Genomic DNA, 12114 nt, shown 5'->3' with positions numbered 1-12114 from the left:
AATGTAATTAAGAAAAGGCAGTTAAAAAAACAGCTGAGGTCAAGTTTAGGCTGAAAGACTGAAAAAAATCCTTCCCAGAATATTTAAAAGCTAACCAGGTATTTTGAAAAAAAAAATCATTTGATATGTACAGTCAAAGTTTGTTTGACATCTACCTGCTGCTTCTTCTGACAGCCCTTTACCGCCCAATCGATCAGGGAGCAGAGGTGGATCAGTCCTGCTTCGGGGTTTATGTTAAACAGGAAACAGGAAACTGAGAATCAGCTGAAATAAACCCACATGAATTCTGGATCTCAGCATCTTTAAAAAGCTGAAAATCACAAGTAATAGGTTCTTAAACATGATAATGATCCTAAATATAAATTCACAGAGGGCAACATCACCCGGATATGAAGATGAGGATTTTGGTATGATCCTCATAGACGGGACACAGAAGTACAGGCAGCATAAACCAAGAATCCCACAGAACTAAAGACTTTTTCAGGAAAATGAATGAAAAAAAAAACAACTCTTTACTTTTCTTGGCTATTTGACAAATAGCATTACATTTTACACACAAACTCGGGTTTTTATAATGAAATTGCTTTGAGCTACATCCTCCTCGTGGAACCCTGCCATTCATTTAAATAAAAGCCATTATAACTATTAAAAAATTCAGCTAAAGCTGAACAAAGCCGTCAGATCAGCAGTGTGAATGCCTCAATGGTTACAGCAGCACATAGACAGGCCTCCTTACTCTTTATGAAACTATAAAAGCACTCAGTGAAGAGTTTATGCAAAAGTATGCTTACGCTTCTGCTCAAGTGAGCAAAGTATAGTCACCTGTCAAGCAAAGGCCATGCATTAACTAAGAAATCTGTGTGCTGGACAAACACATTGATAAAAAACCTCCTTCTTCATTTAGTTGACTGAAGCGCTGGCACAGCAGCAACTCTCAGATGCCGTCTCGTCCAAAAGAACTCAAAGTAATTAAATGTGTTGTTTGGTTCCAGAAGACCAGGGTTATAAGTAAAGTCTAAAACATAAATGTGCAGGAGAAAATATATTAATAACCTTTTCCAGTTCCCATGGATGTGATCTCTGAACTGTTGTGTAACTTATTTTATTTTATTTTTTTCCACAGATGAGGCTACTTGGTAATTAGTTGTGAATAATGACATGGCTGCAGAAGAGTTAACAGCAGCTTATCATCAGTCGTCTGCGGGGGCTTCTTTAAGGGAAACATCAGTGTTTAATGATCAGACTTCTCTTGGTTTTTACTCTGTTATTTCTCTGTAACAGAACTGAAAGAAGATGAAGAACAGAAAGTTCTGCTCAGAGAAACCAGACTGGATACAAGGAAATTGTTGGTTTCTATGGTTACTGAACTTACAAACTTATCTGACATTGTAACCATGTCAGTAACCATAGAAACCATCCATTTCCTTGTATCCAGTCTGGTTTCTCTAAGCAGAACTTTCTGTTCTTCATCTTCTTTTTTTTGGTACAGTCAAAGGTTTGGACACACTTTGAATCTAAACTGGTAGTGTACATATATATATATATATATATATATATATATATATATATATATATATATATGTATATACATATATATATATATATATGTATATACATATATATATATATACACATATATATATATATATATATATATATATATATATATATATATATATATATATATATATATATATATATATATATATATATATATATATATATATATGTATATACATATATATATATATATATATATATATATATACACATATATATATATATAAAATTTGTCCCCTCGCCCTCCGTGGGCGGTCTCTCATCCATCCAAGCTCGGGTCCTCTACCAGAGGCCTGGGAGCTTGAGGGTTCTGTGCAGTATCTTGGCTGTTCCTAGGACTGCACTCTTCTGGACTGAGATGTCTGAGGTTTGTCCTGGGATCTGCTGTAGCCACTCTTCCAGTTTGGGGGTACTGCCCCGAGTGCTCCGATGACCACGGGCACCACTGTTGCCTTCACTTTCCAGGCCTTCTCAAGTTCTTCTTTCAGACCTTGGTATTTCTCCAGTTTTTCATGGTCCTTTTTCCTGATGTTGCAATCGCTTGGTATTGCGATGTCAACCACAACGGCTTTCCTCTGCTGTTTGTCCATCACCACAATGTCCGCCTGGTTTGCCATTACCATTTTGTCGGTCTGGATCTGGAAGTCCCACAGGATCTTAGCTCAGTTATTCTCTACCACCTTCGGAGGTGTTTCCCACCTTGACCTTGGGGCTTCCAGTCTGTACTCCGCACAGATGTTCCTGTACACTATACCAGCCACTTGGTTATGACGCTCCTTGTAAGCTTTCCCTGCCAGCATCTTACACCCTGCAGTTATGTGCTGGATTGTCTCAGGGGCCTCTTTGCACAGTCTGCACCTGGGGTCTTGTCTTGTATGGTAGATCTGGGCCTCTATTGCTCTGGTGCTCAAGGCCTGCTCCTGTGCAGCTATGATCAGTGCCTCTGAGCTGTCTTTCAGTCCAGCCCTTTCTAGCCATTGGTAGGATTTCTCGATATCAGCCAATTCAGTTATCTGTCAGTGATACATCCCATGGAGGGGCTTTTCCTCCCATCATGGTTCCTCCATCACCACTTAATCTGTTTTCCACTGCCTGAGACATTCACCGAGCACTTCGTCTGTTGAGGCCATCTTCCTGATGTATTCGAGTATATATATATATATATATATATATATATATATATATATATATATATATATATATATATATATATATATTCATAACCGTAATAATCACAGCTTACAAGTTAATTCATCTTGATTAATCACCGTTTGCGACGATACAAGACACTATTATTAACAGAAAGAGCAAATCAGTGCTTATGGATATATCATGTAATGTTAACCAACCTTCACTTGGGATTTCTTTTTTTTTCTTTTTTCTCCACAAAATCTAGACTTAGATTTTTCCTGGACCTGGACCTTGCCTTTTTCCTGGTCAATGCTCCCGCCTGGCCCCCAATCAAAACTTTTCTAGACCCAGCCCTACATAGCTGAAGTATAAACTCTGTCTACCACCAGCCAGCTACTGTGTTAGAGAAGGTCCTGCTCTGATTTATTTCTGATTACCTATTCATAATTTCTCTCACCACATAATCGATCAGCCCTGTGTGTCCAACATCTGCACAGCACCAACAACTGAGAACAGATATCCCTTTCTTCCCTTCGCTGTTTCTGAACCTGATCCATAGATGAGTGCATGGCTGTCTAATAACTAGTAGATTCTACAGCTGTTTCACTAGCAAACTTCATTAACACTGAAAAGTTATATGAAATAAAGGCTAACAATATCTAATTAAAACAGGCTGCTTTAATCAACATTTTTCATTCTTCAGCTTCAGTGACATGGGTCTGATTGACATGAGACTGATAAATGCTGCCTACCTTCCCTAGTGCATCCAAAAACAATACTTCTGGGTAAATAGATGCATGTTTATGTGAACCATGAACCGCTAGATTCCAACTTCTGTGTTGAACGATAAACAAATGCAACCAGAGAGATGGTATTTGCGGCAGAAAAGCTGATCAGCTGATCACCGACAGCCATTAGTATTCACAACAGAACTGAAGCAGTCGCACGTCCATCTCAGATAAACACAGCTTTTATACCAGCTTGGATTCATCTCAAATTCTGCTTTTAGAAAGGGCATAAATCCATTGAAAAACAGACTTACCTGGTCTATGTAAAAAGCCGTCCCTGATCGGATCTCTCTCCTCTGCTTTAGGTCTGTCTCTGTGGTGTCTCTGGACAGAGCCACATACTCCACTTCCCGTTTAGTCAATTCCTGGATTACAAAGCAGAGGAAAAAATACCTCACATACTTTAAAAAACACAGAAAACAACTCCAAATTATTTGGGACATTTTAGAAATGAGAGAAATGCAAAAAGACCTTGTACGACCTGAAACAATGGCAGTAGCTATGTGTACATGGACACAAGTATATACATTAAACTGAGTTTGATTTGTTTGTTAAGTTACACTTTTGAGTAGCGCTGTATTTAGTTTACCTCTTTTATAGACCAGCTGGATATGACGAAGGATTAGAGCCGCATTAAGAAGGATATTTTTTGACAGACTTTGAGAATAAAGTTGTAATATGACAAGAATAAAGTTAATATTTTTACCTGTTGTTTTAAAAGAGAAGCGTTGTTAAAAATCAGGCCCGTGAAAGATTTAGTGACATCGTGCTTCAGCATAGGTTTAACAAACCAGGAGATACTTAATCTTTTGGCACATCAGCACCAAATTACCATTAATATCACGATTATAAGAAAGAATCTGCAAGAAAATGAATCTATTCCACAGAAAGAAGCAGGCGGATTGGAGGAAAGCACTGCTTTTGTGGAGGGGTACATGGCTGGGCCTGGTACAATTACGCCTTTATTTTTGTAAAATTATTACGTAATATTACGAGTTTTTTCTTGTAAAATCACAACTTTTTTCTCATAAAATTACAAATTTATTCTCATATTGGAACTTTATTCTCGAAGCCTGTGAAAAAATGTTTTTCTTGTCCTAATACTCCATCGTAGTGGGTTTAATCATTCTTTTGGATTTTATATTCATTTTGCAATGCCAATAAAAATCCAGTTTTTGAAATTATTTTCTGTGTCCTCATTGCTTTACTGCTTGGTCCCTGACAACCAATAACATTTTTAGGGTCAATGTAAATGGTACAGATCTGATTGGAAACCCGAGTGAAGACAGTTTGCACATGTAAACATGGTTAGTGGGTAAATTTCAGAGGACCTGCCAACCTCAGAAAAAAAAATACACACACCTAAAAAGTTTTCTGTGTTAATACGTGATTTAAGTGTTACAAACTCCAGTTCTATTCAGCTCCATTTAGCTGCATTTATGACAAAACAAACGTCAAATGCAGCTAAGATTACAATAAGAAAAGAAGCACGCCTGTACACAAAGAGGCAAAGAAAAGAGTGAAGATCTGAGTCACATTAACCATTCTGAATGAGCCTGAATGTTTGGTAACAGAAAAGCTCCCAAATGGCTGGTTTGTTTCACCTCTGTTAGGGTTTTAACAGCTTCTGTTTGCTGTCAGTTCTTTATAAACTAAATACAAAAGTGTGCAGAGCAACAGGTCAAATGTTCCACCTCTGTTGTTTTTATAGTTTCAGCTGCGATTTTTTGCAAAAATTTATTTCATTTCAACTTTTGAAATTTGAAACTTTATGGGTTAACTTCAAACGGTTGTGCAGTATGTTGGAACTTTAATTAGATGTCCTTTTTTTATTCACTGAATGAATTAACTTCTGTGAAGTTTAAAAACAAATTGTTGCAAGAAACCCAAAGACACTGAGACAAATAAGTATGAACAAAAATAACAAAAAAGTAAAAGCACACACAGCTGAGTATTTAATGGAGACGGATAATATTTTAAAACTCTCTCTTAAAGGTCAGTTTTTGGAATAAGTCATGGACAGAAATGATTGTGCATCTGATGCAACCTGCTCTTTATTTGTAATGAATTATCTCATTTATATGGTGGTTATAAAGATTTTGCTTTGTGTGTGAGAAATATGGGAACTTACAAGGTACTGCATGGCTATGGATCGTCTCAGGGGTCCCGGGGGTCCTATGAGAAACACGTCTTGGCCCAGAAGGTCTTTCTGCATGATCCATCGAAGGTGCTGAACCACCATCTGCGGCATGATGTCTGAAACTGGAGAACAAAAAGATTAAAAGACTCATTATGCAGACAAAACCATGCCAACATCTTTAGTCAGACACACAAACACACAACGAAAGTGACATACTGTGTTTGACGGGAACAAGCTCTGGATTCTGGGGTGTTTTGAGTTTGTAAGCGATCTCGCCGATCATCACGGTGCCACCTGCAAACAGAACAGACAACAGAGGATCCTTCTCAAAACGTTCCAATGATAATCAGGAAAAATGAGTTTATATTTAGCTTCAGTTGTACCACAGAAACAACACATTAAAACCTATCAATAACCCTGATTTCTGGCTTTCATAGAATATTCTATACATCACATTAGCAAAAACAAAACTTTGGAAAAAGACAACAATGACTGATGTTTTAATTTTTTTTCTAAAACAGCTGCTTTAGTCTGCTGTGTTGGAAAAGTATCAGTGAGAATAATAAAATGGAGATTTAGAATTCCAAATTAATGACTCGTATATAGATTATAAGAGTTGGCTCATTTTCATACTGTCACACTTTACTGGAAAGTTAAAACATAACATAAGCATCACCAGCAATATTATTCATAATAATACGAATACAAGTGTTATATTTATGCTACTTTATAAAGCTCTGAATGGTTTGGGGCCAAAGTACATCTCATATACAACATTAATCACAATTATGTGTATGGCAATTATTCATTAAATAAAATATAACACAATACCAATATGAAATGGTACATTACAGTACACGTTATTGTCCCCATAACTATTTTTTTCTCAAGTGCTGCCACATTAGCTACCCTCACAAAAGCAAAAAAACTGTATTGAAATGGCTATAAAGTAATTGATTAAAATTGTTGCAGTTTATATTTTGTAACCTTATGTCTTTTACCAGAGGATTATGACTTACATTCAGGATGAAGGGTGTGATGGGTCCAACAAAAGTCTCTACTTATATCTGAGCAAAGAGTGCTTATGAATGGATCGGAGGGAGAGGTTTTCAGCCTTCCCCATCCTCTTATGGCCTTCAAATCAAATGATTATCACAGCACAAATAGTAGGAAATATTACCAGTCTAGCAATATTTCACAAAATAAACAAATGTAATAAAGTCGGCTGCCATCTATCTACATTTCTAATAATTTAATCGACTCGGTACTTCTTACTTCTTCTTGATTAATTTTTTTTAACGTTTGAACAATATTAGCATCAAATGGCACTCATTAATAATCTTGGCTAACTTTAGGAATTTAAAGATGATAAATTACTGAGACTGGAGGGGGAAGGTAGGCTGAAGTAGTGGTTAAAATGACGTTACATTACAAAACACCTGGTTGTGACCTTTCACCCAGAAGCCTGTTAAAGGCAGTGATCGTGTCCTCAGTTCCAAATCATGTTCACTTTCATTACTAAATACATATTTTATTTTTTTTTCCCGGGCATAACCTGTACAATTCCCTGCATTTTGTCAGAAGATAAAAACGCAGAGGCTCAGACACAGAAGCTAACAGTTCAGGCGTTACCACAGAGCCACAAGTTAGTCTCTTCTCTATAAAAATAAACACACCAACACACATGCTCATTCTTCCACGTCTGTTGTGTGTGGCAGCAGAGTTGTAGCTGGAGTCAAACCGGTAGGTTACCTGAAGATGTGCTGATAAGTTTGACCTCATGAGTTCTCCACATCCAGCCGTCTCTTCCCAGGACAGAACCCAAAATATTCCTCATCCTTCTGGCGGCGACAGCGCTTGCTGTGCCGCCGCATAAGAGGTGAGAATGCATCTCCTAGCTGTTTTTTAAGCCAGTACAAAATTAAATCCCTTTCTTGTGTTTAAACTGCGTATTGAAGGGGTCTCATTCTTGTTTCATAACGTCTGTCAACTCATTCTGCAGGTGTCGGAGGAAAATAACGGAAGGACAGATCGGTCCAAGACTAAAGTCTTCCGTAGAGTTTCCACTTTCTTAACAATGGTTCCGCTCAGTCCAACTTCGTTAACTTTGTTATAAAGGTCAGTTTAACTACTAAGCTTTGCATTATGACAATGAATAAAATAGTTTGATTGATATCAGCATAGCTCTTGGTTAAATAGCTAATAAGTAAGCTACTAACTAATTAGAACAAGACTTCATTTATTATGCCATCCTGTTATAGGCCACGTTCATAGTCAAATGGAACATATTCCAGGTTTCACCACACAGTCTACTGTAGTTTTATTTAAGTACCAGGTTTTAACTAATCGCTGCATACATCTATTTGATTTTTCTCAGCAATATTATTGTAAGTAATGAGGGGCAGTTTAAAACTTTTCCAATGAAAATTTAAGTAGACATTGTATTGGTTAGCCTAACTTACAATAGTTGTTCATTAAATATACCTAATTATGGAGAAAACTTTTTTGTTTTAAATCCAAAACACAAACATTTAGCAATTAAATCCCTTATTAGAGTGGCTCATTAGAGAGGTTCCCTTAACTCAAGGATTGAAATTACTTTATGTATAAAAGTTTTTTCCCTCAACAGTCTTCCTACCACAGATGAAAGAAAAGAAACACTTAATGTTAGTTGTCTGGTGTAGTTGCTTTTTGTTTAAACCATGACTTAAATATTATAATGAGTCATATATAGATTATATAGATTTAAATTAGTTTGTTTATTAAACAACAACAGGCTGGGGCTTAGACTGGGAAAAAGTATACAAGCTAAATACAACCATTTTAAAAATTATTATGACTTTTTTAAGGCTCTAGATGTTAGAAAATAATTTTCTGATTATTACATCTATGGTGCTCATCTAATATAAAAAGTAATGCAAAATTTGTAAAACCAAACTGCCAGTTTTGTTTTAATATTAATTATCAATTTAATATCAATATTAGGATGATTCTGCCTTGTATAAATTTAATCACTGCTGCACAAGTATTTATAAAATTTGCTTTGAGCTAAATCACTTGTTTTATCAGCGTTTCAACAGCATTATTGGCTGTTTAACTTTACAAAGTCATCACATTTGGTTTAATGACTTTTACATTTTCGTCTTAAAATGTAAACAGTTTGGACAGACAAATATTATCAGCTATCTTGACAGTTGGCAAGATGATACCGTATGAATGCTGCATTTTAATCAGGGACATGGTACTGTAAATGTTCAACAGCATAGGCTATAGAATGGAGCATTTACAAGCTGCATACTGGAGCATCTCGGGGAAAAAGTCAGTTTTCACTTAATATTTGTCAGATTTTGATTGTTTATTTTTAGAATGGCACCTGGGGGATGAAGTCAGATTTTAGGGCTGGCCTGTGCCCTTCCCCCAGGGCCACCCCACTTGCCCCGCCCTTGATTCACGCACAAAGTTGGTTCTTACACCTCGGGCTGTGACAGCACCGCACGGAGCTGCGCGCGCTTTTATTAATCTGGTTTGACATTTATCACGTGGAGCACTGATAAGCTCGGCCCTCAAAAGAAAGAGAGAGCGCTGTGAAGGGAGAGGAGCGGTGGGAGGACGCGGCACGGTCAGCTCCACGTCCCGTCTCCTCAGTGCGCATACGGGTGGCGTCAACCCAGGGCAGCGAGGCAGGTTTTGAGTCCCTCCACCTTTCCCTGATTCGTTTTTTCTCTCCCCGGAGCGGACGAAGAGGACTAGGAGACTATGGAGGATGTGTACCATTACAGCCGTAGTCCCGCATGGGAGGAACTGGTTAGTACGACGCAACACTGGGAACTTAAATAAATCAGACTACTTCTCGTTTAGCTACGATCGCTTCTTATCAAGGAAAAGAAACGAATCCGACCTCACGACAAAATTCCGGGGCTAATTATGAGTTTTTTGGTTGGTTTGTTTTTTAACTAGCAGACGTTTAGTCCTCTAAAGAGTTCCGTGCGTAAAGCGTTTCCATTATTGCCGTGATTTCTGCGCAGATATGTCGTCCTAAAAGCAATTTAAATTCAACTTTAGAGCGTTTAAGTGTTTACAAGTGTAAGAAACATTACAAATCCGTCTATAATTACTTGAACAAAGCTTGGTTCCGCTTTCTCTTCTCTTCTCTTCTCTTCTCTTCTCTTCTCTTCTCTTCTCTTCTCGTATTGTCAACTGTCATGTCAATTCTATCAGTGAACCTAATTATTCAGCTTCAGCTAGAAGTACGAGAGTCACTTGGCCTATTTCAAAAGACTGATGTTCAAGATGTTAAGACTGGGCTTTATATTTGTGGATCTACTTGATCATCTCAGTCTTACTTTAAATTCCCCACGCACGAACAGAAGGTATAACCCGTTTTTGTGCGTAAATCGCCAGTTTCCTTTTAAAAAATAGCCTACTGATAGATAAAAGAGGAATAACCTAATTATTTTTAATTGATCGCTCCTGTTTGTGCAAATTACTGGTGGTGCGTTTTAATCGTTGCCACTTAATTATAATATATCTACAGCATCTAGCATTGATTAGAAAAAGAAAAGAAAAGCGACATAAAAGAAGCTTGACTGAACTTATTTCCTCTTTGTGACACTCGCTGTGGCTTGAATGCGGTGTCTGTGCAAAACAGCCACTAGGGTCTGTCATGGCACGGACCAGTCCGCCGGTTTACGGAGTGGATGAGGCAGTCTCTCCCCTGTCCGGACTGGGCGTGCAGGCTGGAGCCATAACCATCTGCCAGGCAGGGGGTGGGGGGGCACTGTGGAGCCCAACCCCACCGTACCGCATCATGCTACAAACTGTATGCGTTTACCAGTCCACGCACACTCCAGAAAACACAGCCGTATTCGTAGACTCGCAGAGATGACAGCGAGGAGAGACGCTTCCCAGTCGCTCGGAAGCTCTCGCCTCCCAGAGAAAAAGAGAGCGGCGGGTCGGGCGAAGGCTAACCCCGACTGGTTTTATCCCTCCCCTCAACAGGAGCCGGAGAAAGGGCCCGCGTCGTCTGCGCCGGGGATCCATGCCCATGTGGTGGGCGCTGTTGCCGGCTCCGGCGCTGCGGACGAGTCCTCGGACAGCGAGGCAGAGCAAGAAGGCCCCCAGAAACTCATCCGGAAAGTGTCCACCTCCGGACAGATCAGGAGCAAGGTAAGACATACCTGTTTGACCCTGACTTTTAGGTGTGTTAGTAACTGTTGTGTGATGCTGGATGGTTAGCGGCGCGCTGAATGGGACATTTTAAACTGACCAAACATTCAACAGATCCGTGCGCGCTGGGGGCTTTGTCGCCTAGACTGATGTTTCTGATGTTAAAGGATTGAAACACAATAGCCGCTGTGTTTCGGCTGCTTGTTTTTCTTTGACTTGTAGACTTTATGCAGGGTAAGACTGTGGGAATGCTGCATACTGAAAGTTAGAAATTGGTTTCAGAAAACCTGTTGCTCTTAGTTATTATAACCTCATTTAGGACACTCACGTGTTTCTGTCAACCCGAGAACAACATATTAATTCTAAGACCCAAGAAATGTTAATGTACAATCATTATTACATTTAAGGTCTATGATTAATTGAAATAAACTTAGAAGAGTAGAGCCTATCCTCTTGTAATGTTGCCATCCTTTTTGGGAGCACTTAGAGATGTTCTGACATGGAGAACACCAAGTGATGAAGAGTTTCAGGTGTTATTTTACCACTTAAATTTCTCTAATATTCGCTCTTGGGGACAGGTAGGACTGCAGGCAGAGCCGTCCAGTACCTTCTTCTTCCTTAGCCATGCTGCTTTAATGTGTGCAGAATGTGGGTCTTCATGGTCTTGTTAAAAACTGCATGGACGTCTCTTGTAAAGATGTGTTCTTGAAGGCAGCAGATGTTGCTGTAAAACCTCAGTGAACTTTTCAGCATTTATGCTGGACTTATTCCTGACATCCGTCTGGATGCTCCTTTTTGCTCTGTGCTCCATATCTTCCAACAAAGATCTGGAATACTGATTGGTTTGACCACAGTCCTGGTTTCCACTGCGTGATGTTTCATCCAAGTCACCTCTGGAACGCTGGACAAAGTTAACATGCAGTTTATTTTCTGCACAGAGAAGTTTGAAGTGTCATCTGTGAATGTAATTCTGTATTGTAAAGCTTGATAAAGGATCCACAGTAATCCTTGTTCATGTGGTTCTATCAGCTGTTGATGAATGACGGTTCTTGATACAGATCCGTCTAAGATCCAACATCTTTCCTCCTCAAACACTCAGATATTCATGGATTCTGCTGGACATCACCTGTTCAAATTTAAAGGGCCTCCTTCTCAACAACAAAAATGAATACATATTTACAAATCAAGTAAATTTGACAAGACAAAACAGAAAATATTTGGTTTCTACTGCCATGCAGTCTCAGAGTGTAATAAACAATTGTTCATTCTTATAACGTTTTGCCAGCAATCTGCTGCAGCTTAGCTCCTGGCATGCTGAACCAAGTAAGA

At 38.7% G+C, this 12114-nt stretch overlaps 2 protein-coding genes across 6 annotated transcripts in view; one reads left to right on the top strand and one right to left on the bottom strand.

Annotated features, from left to right (window-relative positions):
• The window catches only part of vwa8 (von Willebrand factor A domain containing 8), an 89605-nt gene extending 81971 nt beyond the window's left edge, over window positions 1–7634 (bottom strand). The window contains exons 1-4 of the mRNA XM_042001539.1: window positions 7372–7634; window positions 5836–5913; window positions 5611–5741; window positions 3734–3844 (exon numbers count right to left, since the gene is read on the bottom strand). Of these exons, the coding sequence (XP_041857473.1) occupies window positions 3734–3844; window positions 5611–5741; window positions 5836–5913; window positions 7372–7510 (459 nt within the window). The 5' untranslated portion in view covers window positions 7511–7634. The remainder of the gene's footprint in view (window positions 1–3733; window positions 3845–5610; window positions 5742–5835; window positions 5914–7371) is intronic.
• A 1569-nt stretch (window positions 7635–9203) lies between these two features.
• Window positions 9204–12114, top strand: part of dgkh (diacylglycerol kinase, eta) — a 72226-nt gene continuing 69315 nt past the window's right edge. For 3 of the 5 annotated variants that reach the window (XM_042002321.1, XM_042002322.1, XM_042002319.1), the window contains exon 1: window positions 10501–10785. In XM_042002321.1, the coding sequence (XP_041858255.1) occupies window positions 10501–10785 (285 nt within the window). Of the gene's footprint in view, window positions 9424–10485; window positions 10786–12114 lie in introns of those variants that run through there. The other 2 variants (XM_042002320.1, XM_042002323.1) reach the window with 2 other exon arrangements.

Source organism: Melanotaenia boesemani, chromosome 12, assembly GCF_017639745.1.
Source record: "Melanotaenia boesemani isolate fMelBoe1 chromosome 12, fMelBoe1.pri, whole genome shotgun sequence".
NCBI lineage: Eukaryota > Metazoa > Chordata > Actinopteri > Atheriniformes > Melanotaeniidae > Melanotaenia > Melanotaenia boesemani.
The sequence above is the reverse complement of the archived record's forward strand: the minus strand, read 5'-3'. Positions and strand labels throughout refer to the sequence as shown.